Source organism: Heliangelus exortis, chromosome 2 (assembly GCF_036169615.1).
Source record: "Heliangelus exortis chromosome 2, bHelExo1.hap1, whole genome shotgun sequence".
In the NCBI taxonomy this organism is placed as follows: domain Eukaryota; kingdom Metazoa; phylum Chordata; class Aves; order Apodiformes; family Trochilidae; genus Heliangelus; species Heliangelus exortis.
The window spans coordinates 1,157,885-1,171,207 of record NC_092423.1 but is presented as its reverse complement, the minus strand read 5'-3'; the positions used below and the strand labels follow the sequence as shown (position 1 = coordinate 1,171,207).

Sequence of the window (13,323 nt, the reverse complement as noted above, 5' to 3'; positions counted from 1 at the left end):
CTAAGGTGAAATCCAGCTGCAGCTCCAGAGGCTCTGCATCCCAACACCAACCCCTCTGCTCAGTGAAAGGGACAGAGCTGCCCTGGCTTCCTCTTCCTCCTCCTCCTCCTCCTCCCTCTTGTGCCCCATGGGGAGCTCCAGGCTGGGCACAGAGTGGCAGAAAGGGAGCTGGGAGTCTGGATTGCCAGGAAGCTGAAGAGGAGGCAGCAGTGTGCCCAGGTGGCCAAGAAGGCCAATGGCATCCTGGGCTGGCTCAGGAAGAGCGTGGCCAGCAGGTCCAGGGAAGGGATTCTGCCCCTGTGCTCAGCCCTGGGGAGGCCACAGCTTGAGTCCTGTGTCCAGTTCTGGGCCCCTCAGCTCAGGAAGGAGATTGAGGTGCTGGAGCAGGTCCAGAGAAGAGCAAGGAGGCTGGGAAGGGATCCAGCACAAGTCCTGTGAGGAAGGGCTGAGGGAGCTGGGGGTGTTGAGGCTGGAGAAGAGGAGGCTCAGGGGAGACCTCATCACTCTCTCCAACTCCCTGAAAGGAGGTTGGAGCCAGGGGGGGGTCGGGCTCTGCTCCCAGGCAGGTATCAGTAAGACAAGAAGCCATGATCTTAAGAATTTTTTCCTAATATCCAACCTAAACCTCCCCTGGCAGAGCTTTAGCTCCGCCAGGGGAGGTTTAGGTTGGATATTAGGAAGAAATTCTTTCCAGAGAGGGTGCTCAGGCATTGGAATGGGCTGCCCAGGGAAGGGGTGGATTCTCCATCCCTGGAGATATTTCAAAAGAGCCTGGATGTGGCACTCAGTGCCATGGGCTGGGAACCACGGGGGGAGTGGAGCAAGGGTTGGACTTGATGAGCTCTGAGGTCCCTTCCAACCCAGCCCATTCTGTGACTCTATGATCACAAATATTCATGAGATTGCAACACCTGCTTTTAATATTCATAACAGGAGGAGTTAGAGGCTCGGCCTTCAGTTTGGGGAGGATTTTGGGGGGTCATTCCTCTTTTTTCATCCTTGTCCTGGTTTGGGCCAGGATAAAGGGGATTTTCTGTCTTGTCCTTTTGCTTTCAGCTCAGTCTCTTGTCAGGAGCTGCACTGCTGAAATGAACAGCAAGTTTCTCAGTCAGTGGCTGCTCTGGGACTGATAACTCTGGGTGTTTATAGTTACAGCTGGGAATGGGCTGCAGAACCAGGGACACTGCTCAGCTCTGAGGAACATTTTACCCTCCAGAAAGAGTAAAAAGGTCCCACCTGAAACCTCCTTTGGGGAGGAGTGGACAAGAGAAAGTGGTCCCTTCCAACCCAGCCCATTCTGTGATTCTCAGTGCCATGCCACCCCTGGGGCTCAGAGCAGAGCTCTCAGGACCAACTCACCAGGCACATGACTCTGTTGATGGGAATCATTCCAGGCCTGATGCTGCCACTGGGCTTCAGAGCTTCCTGCACATCCTGGGGGATAAGGAAGGACTCACTGTACCACACCTCAAACTCTGCAAAGCAAAGAGAAGGAGAATAACCAGGGCTGTGATGACCCAAAAATCATGGCTGGGCAGCTTCTGGCTCCTTGCCTGTGGGTTGGGCAGGACCTCAGTGCTCCTCACCTCTCAGATGGGACCTCAGAGCTCCAAGCTCTTGGGTTTCCATCTCTTGGAAAGGTTACACAAGGAGGTCAGGGCATTATCAGCCAATAGTGACCACGCTGAGATGTGCTGCTGCCTGCCCTGCCTGCCTGGGAGGTGGTTGGGACGTGGTGGTTGGCCCTGGGGACAGTCCCCTGGGCTTGTGGAGCCCAGGATGTGGCTGGCCATGAGATGGCATTGCCTCTGCATCCAGGGGACACGGGGACATCCAGCTGGAGCTGACCATTGGGAAGGGACAGCAGATTTGGGACTCAGATTTCCATTCCGAAGGCTCCAGAAGCAAAGCCCAGGCTCTTCCCATCCCATAATAAGCAGGGAGAACTCCCAGCAGGAATTCTCTCTGCTGTTATCCTCTGGGATATTGCCCATGGGGTGGGAAGAGCCCTGAGAGGACAGCTGGGCCACCAGGAAGAGGGAGCTGAGGACTGGCACTGCTCTCCATCCAGGGAGTCAGGAGGGGCACAGGAGGTGAAACCTCCCTGAGAGCAATCCCAGTGTTGTGTGACCCCATTTTACCTCTGAGATGGCCCCATCAGGACATAGAGAGTGAGTGAGTCCATCCCCTCAGGAGCAGAAGGAGATTGAGGGTCTGGAGAGTGTGCAGAAAAGGGAATGGAGGTGGGGAAGGGTCTGGAGCACAAGGAGAAGGTCTGGAGAGCATGGAGGAGGGGCTGGAGAAGATGGAGAAGGGTCTGGAGAAGTTGTGAGGAGCAGCTGAGGGCCCTGGGGGTGTTGATCCTGGAGCAGAGGAGGCTGAGGGGAGACCTTCTGGCTCTCTGCAACCCCCTGAGAGGAGGTTGGAGCCAGGGGGGGTCGGGCTCTGCTCCCAAGGAACAAGGGATGGGACAAGAGGAACTTTGGGCACAACTCAAGTGGTGCCAGGGGAGGTTTAGGTTGGAGCTGGGGAAGAATTTCTCCCTGGAAAGGGTTGTCAGGGCCTGGCCCAGGCTGCCCAGGGCAGGGCTGGAGTCCCCATCATCCCTGGAGGGGTTTCAGAGAAAGCCCTGGGGATGTGGGGATGAGGACATGGGCTGGGGGGGATGGGGAAGGGTTGGATTCCATGATCTTTTCCAACCAAAATGAAGAATTCCATGACTCTCAGCAGGGCCATCAGGGGGAGCATTGTTGTCAGCTTTGTTGGGAAAAGCTTTCAGCCACAGCCTCACATTTAGAGGTGTGACCCAGGGGCAGCACATCCTTGTTATATGTCAGAGAGAATCCACAGCAGCCCAGTTAAAAAAACCCCAAATCATCCAGAAAAACCACACCTGGAAGGCACCAAGAAACATGAGCACAGAGGATGACATGAGCTTGGCAGATCCACAGCCTGGGCGTGAAGTTCTTCAGCACCAAGCTGCTGCCAGAGAAAGTGGTGCCATTTCAGGACCTGCCCTGGTGACCCCAACCTGAGATGAGAGTTCTCCTGCACTGATCCACCAGCTGCTGCTGCTCTCGGATCTCTGCCTGCAGGTCCTGCAGCTCAGCACAGCCATCCCTCTGCTCCTCCTGCAGCTCCTTCAGCTTCTCTGTGAGGAAGAACTCCTCCTGATCAGTGATGATCTGACCTCTCTCATCAACATACAGTCCTGGAGGGGAAGAAAAGGCACTGAAGGTTTCTGCTGAGGGTGGAGAGGGATGAAGAAGTCATTATGCTTGGAACCACAGGGTAGTTACCCTGTTATGTTGAGGTTAACCACACAGCTGGCATTTCCTTACAGACCTTTTCTGCAAACACAGAAATCTCTGCTGAACCCTTGAACCTGCTCAGGTGCTGCTCATTCCCTGGACACATCCAGATCATGGAATGGTTTGGGTTGGAAGGGAACTCAAAGCCCCCCCAGTCCCAACCCCCTGCCATGGTCAGGGACCCCTCCCCCAGCCCAGGGGGCTCCAAGCCCCATCCAACCTTCAACACTGCCAGGGATGGGGCAGCCACAGCTTCCTTGGGCAACCTGGGCACCCAGGGGCTCAGCACCCTCACCCCAAACAATTTCCTCCTAATATCTCAACTCAATCTCCTCTCTTCCACTTTGAAACTCTTCCCCCTCATCCTGTCACTCCAGGCCCTTGTAAATTGTCCCTCCTCAGCTTTTCTGTGGGCTCTTCAGGTACTGGAAGACTGCTCTAAGGTCTCCCCAGAGCCTCAGGTTTTTATCTAACACAGATGCTGAGGCCAATGTCTCAGCACCCTCAAATTCAAGAATTCCTTCCCCATCTCCAACCTCAATCTCCCCTTTCTCTCCAAGTTTTAACCCATTTCCCTTCTCCTCTCCCTACCCCCCCGTGTCCAAAGCCCTCCCCCAGCTTTCTTGGAGCCCCTTCAGATATTGGAAGGTTGCTCTGAGCTCACCTGGGAGCCTCCTCTTCTCCAGGCTGAACAACCCCAATCCCTCAGCCTGGCTTCCCAGGGAGCTGCTCAGCCCTCTGAGCATTTCAGTGGCTCTGCTCTGGACACCTTCCAGGAGCTCTGTGTCCTTCTGCTCTTGGGGACTCCAGACCTGGGCACAGCACTGCAGGGGGGGCTCAGCAGAGCACAGGGGGGGAAACTTTAAGAGAGGAGAAAAAAACCTCAAACTCAAAGGGGAAATTTAGATTGAACATCAGGAAAAAATCCTTTCCTGTGAGGGTGCTGAGCCCCTGGGTGCCCAGGTTGCCCAAGGAAGCTGTGGCTGCCCCATCCCTGGCAGTGTTGAAGGTTGGATGGGGCTTGGAGCCCCCTGGGCTGGGGGAGGGGTCCCTGACCATGGCAGGGGGGGCACTGGGTGAGTGTGAAGGTCCCAAACCATCCTTAGCATTCTGATTATGAACCAGCAGCTCAGCTCAGCAGTGTAAACCCTGAGTAGCACAACTCAATGGAGCTGAAATGTGGAGGCCTCAGGTGGAGCAGTGGTGTTGGATCCCACATGGCAGGGCTGTCCTCTTGCCCCAGGAAGCACCAGTGGTGGTCTCAGCACCAGAACTGCTTTGGAAGCAGGTCAGAACCCTCTCTGCTGTCAGCTTCTGCCTGGCAGTGTCCACCCAGAGCCTCACCATGCTCCATCCTCTCCTGCTGCAGAGCTTCCAAAGCCTCCTTGGTGTCCTGCAGCTCCCTCTTGATGAGGTTGATCTTCTGCTCCACTGCACTGCTTCTCTTCTTCCTGGCACGGAGGATGCTCTTGTTCTCCTTAAAGATCTGGTTCAGCTCCCTGCCAGACTCCTCCTTAAACTGCTCAAATGCCCTGGGCTTGGATGGAGGGGAACTGCAAAACAATTTGGAGACAGCCAGGGGGAGGTCAGCTTCTGCTGCCCTGCAGAGTGACACTGCTGGTGGCCACAGCTGAGCTTTGGGGATGGGATTTCAGTGGCCCCTGTGAGGCTCAGGCTGTGCCAGCTGCACCCTGGTGCCATCCCTGGTACCTTCACCCCCCCAGAATCCCTGGTACCATCCCTGGTACCTTCACCCCCCCAGAATCCCTGGTACCATCTCTGGTACCTTCACCCCCCCAGAATCCCTGGTACCATCCCTGGTACCTTCACCCCCCCAGAATCCCTGGTACCATCCCTGGTACCTTCACCCCCCCAGAATCCCTGGTACCATCCCTGGTACCTTCACCCCCCCAGAATCCCTGGTACCATCTCTGGTACCTTCACCCCCCCAGAATCCCTGGTACCATCCCTGGTACCTTCACACCCCCAGAATCCCTGGTACCATCCCTGGTACCTTCACCCCCCCAGAATCCCTGGTACCATCTCTGGGCCAACCTTAACACCCACAGAATCCCAGAATGTTTGGGTTGGAAGAGACCTCCAAGCTCATCCAGTCCAACCTGTGACCAACACCACAGTCAACTCCTGACCCGTGTCCCTAAGGACCAGCTCCAAATGCCTTTTAAATCCCTCCAGGGATGGTGACCCCACCACTGTCCTGGGCCATCCCAATGCCATGTTCCCCCAGGGCCTGAGCAGAAGGAGTTTTTTACCCAGAAACCTCACTCCCCAGGAGATCACAGAATGCTCTGGGTTGGAAAAGACATTTTAGGTCATCAAGCCCAAGATTTATCCATCAAATAGTTCTGATGCACATGAGCCTCCAAGAACACCAGCTCTTACTCCAACACAGAGCAGGCTGGGCAGAAGGAAGGTGTCTCAGGGGACTGTCACCTCCAAGGGATGGGGCTCTGTGCTCTGCAAGGTTGTTCTGCACCTGCTGGCAGAAAGCAGCTGCAAATCTCCACGTTCCTCAGTCCAGACTGCTCAGAGCAAAACTTTGGGTGCTGCCTTCCCTGCCTGACCTCTTCCAACTGCACTTCCAAGTGCAAGGTCCTACACATGGAGGGGGCACAAATCCAGGCTGGGTGGGGACTGGATGGAGAGCATCCCTGAGGAGAAGGACTTGGGGGTGCTGGGGGGGAGAAGCTCCCCAGGAGCCATCAAACCCCCCCTGTGCTGAGCTGTGTGAGCAGCAGGGCCAGGGAGGGGATTGTCCCCCTCTGCTCCCCTCTGGGGAGACCCCCCTGGGGTAAAGCTGGGTCCAGCTCTGGGGTCCCCAGCAGCAGAAGGACACGGAGCTGTTGGAGCCAGTGCAGAGGAGGCCCTGGAGCTGCTGGGAGGGCTGGAGCAGCTCTGCTCTGGAGCCAGGCTGAGAGAGTTGGGGGTGTTGAGGCTGGAGAAGAGAAGGATCCCATGGGGAGACCTTAGAGCACCTTCCAGTGCCTGAAGGGGCTCCAGGAAAGCTGGGGAGGGACTTGGGACAAGGGCCTGGAGGGATGGGAGCCTGCGAGGGGGAAGGGTTTGGAGCTGGGAGAGGGGAGATGGAGAGGAGATCTTGGGCAGGGAGGGAGGGAGAAATTGTTTGGGGTGAGGGTGCTGAGCCCCTGGCCCTGATGCTGAGGGACATGGGGTGGTGGTGGCCTTGGCAGTGCTGGGGGAAAGGTTGGACTCCATGATCTTATAGGTGTTTTCCAACCCAAAGAATTCCACGATTCCATTCTGTGAGGTCTCTCTGCACTTGCACTGCTCACTGAAGAGCAGAGGGTGTTGACATTTTCAGAGACACGAGAGTTAACAGAGAACTGATCAGGACAGAGCTCAGAGCAGCTGGAGATGATCCCCACCATCATAATTGGGTGCAGCATCCATCCAGCCCCTACCCTGCATCTCTGCAGCCAAGCAATGGAGATCTCTGACTCCTCTTGCCTTTGGAGCAGGTATTTGTTTTAGGGGGACACAAAGAGATCACTCAGGTGTAAGGAGATGTCCCCCCTGAGAGGAAAAGCTCACCTGGGCTGCTGGGAATCCTCCCCAGGAGCTGATCTGGAGAGCTCTGCCTCAGCATTGGCTGGGTCCTTCCTTGCTCCCTCTTTCCCAGCCAGATCCTTGGGGGAAATGATTCCCTGGTTTTCTGATGGGGCAGGGCCAGTTATGTCTCTGCCAAAAGGAAAGGTCTCCATTCCTTCCTTCCTGATGGGGGGAAAAAAGAGTCATTAATCCTTCAGAATAAGAAACTGGAAGCAAAAGGTGCTGGAGGTGCTGGCTTTGCTGACTGCTGCTCTCATCAGAGATCTGCTCAGAAGGGATAATAAGGTCAGCCTTCTTCTCCCAAACCCTTACTCCCTAGAGAGCCTGCTTTGTGTAGGAACCTCTACAGAAATCAGCCCAGGCTGGAGTGGAATTCTTGAGAAGGTTCCCCAGTCCCACCCTGCCTGTGCTGAGGCATTTCTGCAGACAGGGAAACCCTCTGTGCCTCCAGAGGAACCTACAAACTGAATCCCCTGGGATTTGACCTCACCCCACACCTAAATCAAGCCCAACTCTCTGTTCCTGTCCCTCAGCTCTGCAGGGGACAGGAGGACTCCAGAGAGATGCAGTGTGCCCAACCTCCTCCCATTTCCCTCAAAAAATAATAATAAAAAAAACCTACACAGAGGAGTCCCCCGTGTCAAGTGGCTCCTAAAGCCTTGGTGGTTCCTCTCTAACATCCTTTCCAACCCAAACCACCTGGGATTCTGTCACAGAAGTTTACTGAGCACACACATTCCCCTGGCATCCTCCTGCTGGTGCTGCTGCTGGCCATAAGGACACCACAAACCCTTCCCAGCTCCAGTGTTATCCCTGAGGAAAGCCAAGGACTTCCCCACATTCCCTGAGCTGGCTTCATCTCCTCCATGGGCCTGAGCAGACCAGGTCCCTGGGATGACATTCCTGAGGGAAAAGGGAAAGCTCCAAGGATACTGAGCTCACCTGGGGTCGTTGCTTTTCCTGGATTTCCTCCTCTCAGCATGTTTGGTGGATGAAAGAGCAGTTCTAGCTCCAAAATCCCATCCATCCTCTTCTTCCAACAAATGACCATCCACATCAACCACACCAGCCTGGAAAGAAGGAAAACATGGAGCAGGAAGCACCCTTGGAGCTGTGAAAATGACAACAGCTCTACAGCCGCTGCCTGGCTGCTGTTCCCCCCTGGCTGTTCACTCAAAGTGAACACCTCTAAGAGTGAAGCAAAACCTAAAACAGGGCCAAAAATATCCTCAGATTCACATGCTGAATGTTTCAGCCACTTCAGGGAAGAATAAATTTGAAGAACAACAACAACACAGACCTAAAAGCACCCTCAGAAGTCCTCATTGAGTGAAGAGAATGATGTTTCCTGGACTATTCCTCATACTGTGTCCACCAGAGGGGCCATTAAGTGCTAAAATCCACCTAAATCTGATCTCACTTTTGTTTTCTGCTTCTTTAAAGGCTCAGCCAGGTCTTTTAGAGCCCACGTGCTTCTCTGTTACTCAAATATTTCTTGTTTGGCTTCCTTCCCAAAAATGCAGAGCACCTTGAGATGGCCCACAGGACAAGTGCATGGCTGCATAACAGAGACTGATGGCTTTCTCCACTTGGTTGGGAATAAAAGGGCAAGGGAACCACCACTTCAGGGAGAAAATATTTCCCAGATGGAAATAAGGAATGAAAAGCAGCTGATACACTCCAGGGATGGAGTTCAAGTGAGGGTTCACATCAGAGACAGTTACTGTGCTGCAGGAATGGTGAGGATTCCCCCAAAGGGATCTGAGCCCACCTGATTGACAGCCAGGTCACCTCCTAGTCCATATTTTCTTTGTTCCCCTTTCCTTAATGACTCTGATCAGCTGAGGAGCCTCATCCTCTGCTGACAGCACCCAACGGGGGCACCTCTGCTCCCTGCCTGCTCTTTGGACACACTCATCCCACTTTACTTTGGATTCCAAAGGGGAAAGGTTGAGAATTTGAGGCAATTGAAGGCTCAGCAGCAAAGGAGCCAGCTCTGAGCTGGGTTCTGGGGTGTTACCTGCTGGAGAGCAGCAAGAGAAGCAAAGTCATTGATGTCAATCAGAACGTACTGGTTCCGTAACCTGGCCTCCAAGTCATGCTCCTGCTGCCTGGGGAAGGAAACACCTCAGTATTGTTGGGTTCCAGGCTGAGTTCACACCTCCAAAGCTGAGATCTCTGCCAGTGTCACAGTATTTTACCTGTCATCTCCATCCCAAACCCCCCACCTTGCTCCTTCTGCTCTTTCCCAAACCCACTGTGACTTTTCCCCACTCTCCTCTTCCTTTCCTTTCCTGTGATGCCTTTAGGGCTCCTGGGAGGTTTTTCATGGCTATTTTGATACTAAACACAAGCTTTTAGGGGTCCAGATCAAGTGATATCACCTCTCTTCACTTCCATCACCTTTAACCCAGGGATTTCACACTGAGTGATAATCTGACTGGAAGGGAACAGGTCACACACGGTCAGGAGGCTTCACCAGAACCACAGAATCATTTGGGTTGGACCTCTAAAGGTCATGTACCCCAAGCCCTGCAGTCAGCAGGGAGAAATACAGACCAAACCCACCCAGGAGCACTGGTGACATCTTCACATAGCCACTTCCACCCTTTCTCCCACCCCACACCACACACCAGAGAGTGCCTGCTTGGAAATGCCCATGGAGGTGTCTGGAGGGCTCCTCCAGCTTCCATGGTGACTTCTGCTTTCCCATCATCTCATCCCTCTCACCAGCAAGAGCTGCTGAATGGGACTGGAAAGCACTGGAAGCTCACAAAGGTCAGCAGAATTTGTCCAGATTTGGGGTTTCAGTTCACAGAACCCCAGACTGGGTTGGGTGGGAAGGGACCTTAAATCCCACCCAGTGCCCCCCCTGCCATGGTCAGGGACCCCTCCCCCAGCCCAGGGGGCTCCAAGCCCCATCCAACCTTCAACACTGCCAGGGATGGGGCAGCCACAGCTTCCTTGGGCAACCTGGGCACCCAGGGGCTCAGCACCCTCACCCCAAACAATTTCTCCCTCCCTCCCTGCCCAAGATCTCCTCTCCATCTCCCCTCTCCCAGCTCCAAACCCTTCCCCCTCGCAGGCTCCCATCCCTCCAGGCCCTTGTCCCAAGTCCCTCCCCAGCTTTCCTGGAGCCCCTTCAGGACCTGGAAGGTGCTCTAAGGTCTCCCCTCAGCCTTCTCTCCTCCAGTTATTCCCTGTCTTAACAAAGATTCCTCAACAATGTTCTGGTGTTTTGATAGCACAAAGCTTGGTGGGATTTCTAAACCTTCCTGTGGAATTCATCACCCTGGGGGGTTTCTTACTTTACAAGCAGCTTGAACTGCCTGAACACCTCCTGGACTTGCTTGATGTTCACAATCTGAGGAAGAGAGGTGACAGTGAGGGTACAGCTCAGCATCTCTGTGATGATCTGGAAACCTTCCAGGTGCTGAGGGCTCTGCTCTCCACTTGCTGGGTGCCCTCACTCCAGGATCCTGCACTCCAAGATCCACGCTGGAGGTGGGGACATTGCTCCCTCCCAGGGGGGTTTTAAAGAGTGAGGATAAGTGAGCACAGAGCCATCAGGACCAGGAATTATTTACAAGCATCTGACAAACTGCTGAGATGGTGCCTCCTGACAGTGCAGATTCTGCCTTCTCTTGTCCCTGCTCCACACCCACCCCAAGCCCACGGGGCACCCCAGGGAAATGGCACCTCCACATAAAGCCCTTTTTCTGCTCCTCTCCTGCCTGTCAGAGGGAGGAAAGAGGAACTTGGAGGGAATCACGGAACCACAGGATGTTCAGGGCCATCCTGGCTTCACTCCCAGCCTCCCAAGATGGGACATTTGAGCCCCCAACCTTCACCTCCCAGGGCAAACGTGGAGCTCAGCACCCACAGCTCCTCCCTGTAACCCACCCTGGGCACCCACCCACAAAACCCTGGGTGAGGGGACCCAGCAGAGCTGTCCTTGTGCCAGGGCTGGGAATCAGGATGGGAGCATCCCTGGGCTGGGAGGAACTGGGGAACATCACCTGTGCCACTTCTGGGCAAGAAATCACAGAGTGCCAGGGGCTGGAAGGGATCCCAGAGCTGCTCCAGTGCCAGCCCTGTCCCAGCAGGATCCCCCAGGGCAGGGCACACAGAACACATCCAGGGGGGGTTGGAAAGGCTCCAGAGAAGGAGACTCCAGAACCTCTCTGGGCAGCCTGGGCCAGGGCTCCCTCACCCTCACAGCCAAGAAGTTTCTCCTCAGCTTCAGCTGGAACTTCCCATGTTCTCCCTTCAGCCCAGGATTCCCTGTCCTATTCCTGGGCACCACTGAACAGAGATTGGCCCCTTCCTCTTGCCCCCCACCCCTCAGCTCTTGATGGACATTCAGCAGATCCCCTCTCAGCCTTCTCTTCTCCAGCCTCAACAGCCCCAGGGCTCTCACTCTTTCTCCACACCAGAGATGCTCAAGTCCCTTCAGCACCCTCCCAGCTCTCCCTTGGCCTCTCTCCAGTAGATCTCTGGCTCTCTGGAACTGGGGAGCCCCAAACTGGAGCCAGGATTCCAGGGGTGCTCTCCCCAGGGCAGAGCAGAGCAGAGGGGGAGGAGAACCTCCCTGGATCTGCTGGACACACTTTTCCTGATGCCCCCCAGGATCCCATTGCCCCCCAGGGCACATTGCTGACCCCGGGAGGATTTCCTGCCCACCAGCACTCCAAGGGCTTTCTCCATGGAGCTGCTCTCCAGCAGGACACCCCCTGCCCTGCCCTGCCCTGCCCTGCCCGGGGTCGGGGTTGTTCCTCCCCAGGTCCTTGGCCTCACTGCAGTCCAGGAGCTCCAGCCCTGCTCTCCAGCCTCTCCAGCTCTGGTTGAAGAGCAGCAGAGCCAGATCCCAGCCTGGGATCCCCAGGGAATTCCTGAGGGGAAACTCCATCCCCTCACCCAGCTCCTTGGGGAAGGGATTGGGCCCAGGACTGATCCCAGTGCTCCCAGTTCCCCCAGCTGCCCCCCTGCTGCTGCTCACACCCTCGATGAATCTTTTTGAGTCAACCCCCAACCCCACCTCCCCCCATGGATCCGTCCTGTCCAGAACCTCCCCCCATGGATCCGTCCTGTCCAGAACCTCCCCCCATGGATCCATCCTGTCCAGAACCTCCCCCCATGGATCCATCCTGTCCAGAACCTCCCCCCATGGATCCAGCCTGTCCAGAACCTCCCCCCATGGGTCCATCCTCTCCAGAACCTCCCCCCATGGATCCATCCAGCCCTGCCTGGGGTTGGGGTTGTTCCTACCAAGGACCTGAAGGTAACAAAGAAATGAGAGGGAGCTCCTCAGGTGCTGTGTTCCCACTACAGGAATATCTCATCCAGCAGCTTCCCCACTGGTGTCACAGATGCTGCTCTCCCTAACCTCACCTTATCTCACATTGTACATTTAGAACTTGAATTTTCTCACATTTGGGTGGTTCCCCTGCTTGCCCCCACGGGAACATCTCTGCCTGCAGGGCTTTTGCTGTCCCTTTCTGCAATCATTTTGCAGCCAAAGGGCAGTGTCCAGCTGAGGAACTCTGCCCTACTGAACCTCTCTCTAAAAGTCTGGGCGTCCTTTGGCATTGCAAAGATTTAGTTTGACATCAGCAGGGGACAAATTTTGATACTAATTCTTTAAAGGGGTTCTAAATAAACCAACTCTGAGGGTTTCAGGACTGAGGAAGATGTTTCTTGAGCTTCAGGCCCCCGCCCCCACCCAAAAAAAAGGAGCAAAAATGGAATAAAAACAAGGAGAAAATCCTTAACACACACACAAAAAAAAAAAAAAAAAAAAAATTACAGTTCTGCAGTGCTTTGGGGGGTGAACACATTCTCATTGCCTCTGTCTGGGAGTAAAATGGGATGGAACTGGTACTGAGGTTCTTCTCCAGCAGAAAGCTACTTACATCAATTTCATCAATTTCTCCTTGAATGTATCTATGGATTTGAGACTTAATCTCTGCAATTTGGGTGTCACTCAGAGGGTCGTAAGTCACCAGGGACCGGTTTGTCTGAGGAGGAAGGAGAGCAGCTGAGCACCAGTGAAGGACAAAAAAAAAAAAAAAAAAAGCAAGCACCAGTCTGGCAAAACAGCTGAGGTTGTTCTGCTGAGCCCAGGGAAGTCTGGGGTGGAATTTCTGATTTCTCATTATTTGAGTCCTGGAGTCATGGAATATTTTGGGGTGGAAAAGATCTTTAAGATCATGGAGTCCAACCCTTCCCCCAGCCCCTCATCCCCACATCCCCAGGGGTTGCTCTGAAACCCCTCCAGGGATGATGGGGACTCCAGCCCTGCCCTGGGCAGCCTGGGCCAGGCCCTGACAACCCTTTCCAGGGAGAAATTCTTCCCCAGCTCCAACCTAAACCTCCCCTGGCACCACTTGAGTTGTGCCCAAAGTTCCTCTTGTCCCATCCC

At 54.8% G+C, this 13,323-nt stretch overlaps 1 protein-coding gene across 1 annotated transcript in view; it reads right to left on the bottom strand.

The window, feature by feature from the left end:
- Positions 1-13,323, bottom strand: part of KIF9 (kinesin family member 9) — a 32,020-nt gene that overhangs the window by 3,254 nt on the left and 15,443 nt on the right. The window contains exons 12-19 of the mRNA XM_071734516.1: positions 12,815-12,919; positions 10,211-10,266; positions 8,923-9,013; positions 7,845-7,972; positions 6,885-7,064; positions 4,656-4,864; positions 3,032-3,211; positions 1,360-1,475 (exon numbers count right to left, since the gene is read on the bottom strand). Coding sequence (XP_071590617.1) covers positions 1,360-1,475; positions 3,032-3,211; positions 4,656-4,864; positions 6,885-7,064; positions 7,845-7,972; positions 8,923-9,013; positions 10,211-10,266; positions 12,815-12,919 — 1,065 coding nt within the window. The remainder of the gene's footprint in view (positions 1-1,359; positions 1,476-3,031; positions 3,212-4,655; positions 4,865-6,884; positions 7,065-7,844; positions 7,973-8,922; positions 9,014-10,210; positions 10,267-12,814; positions 12,920-13,323) is intronic.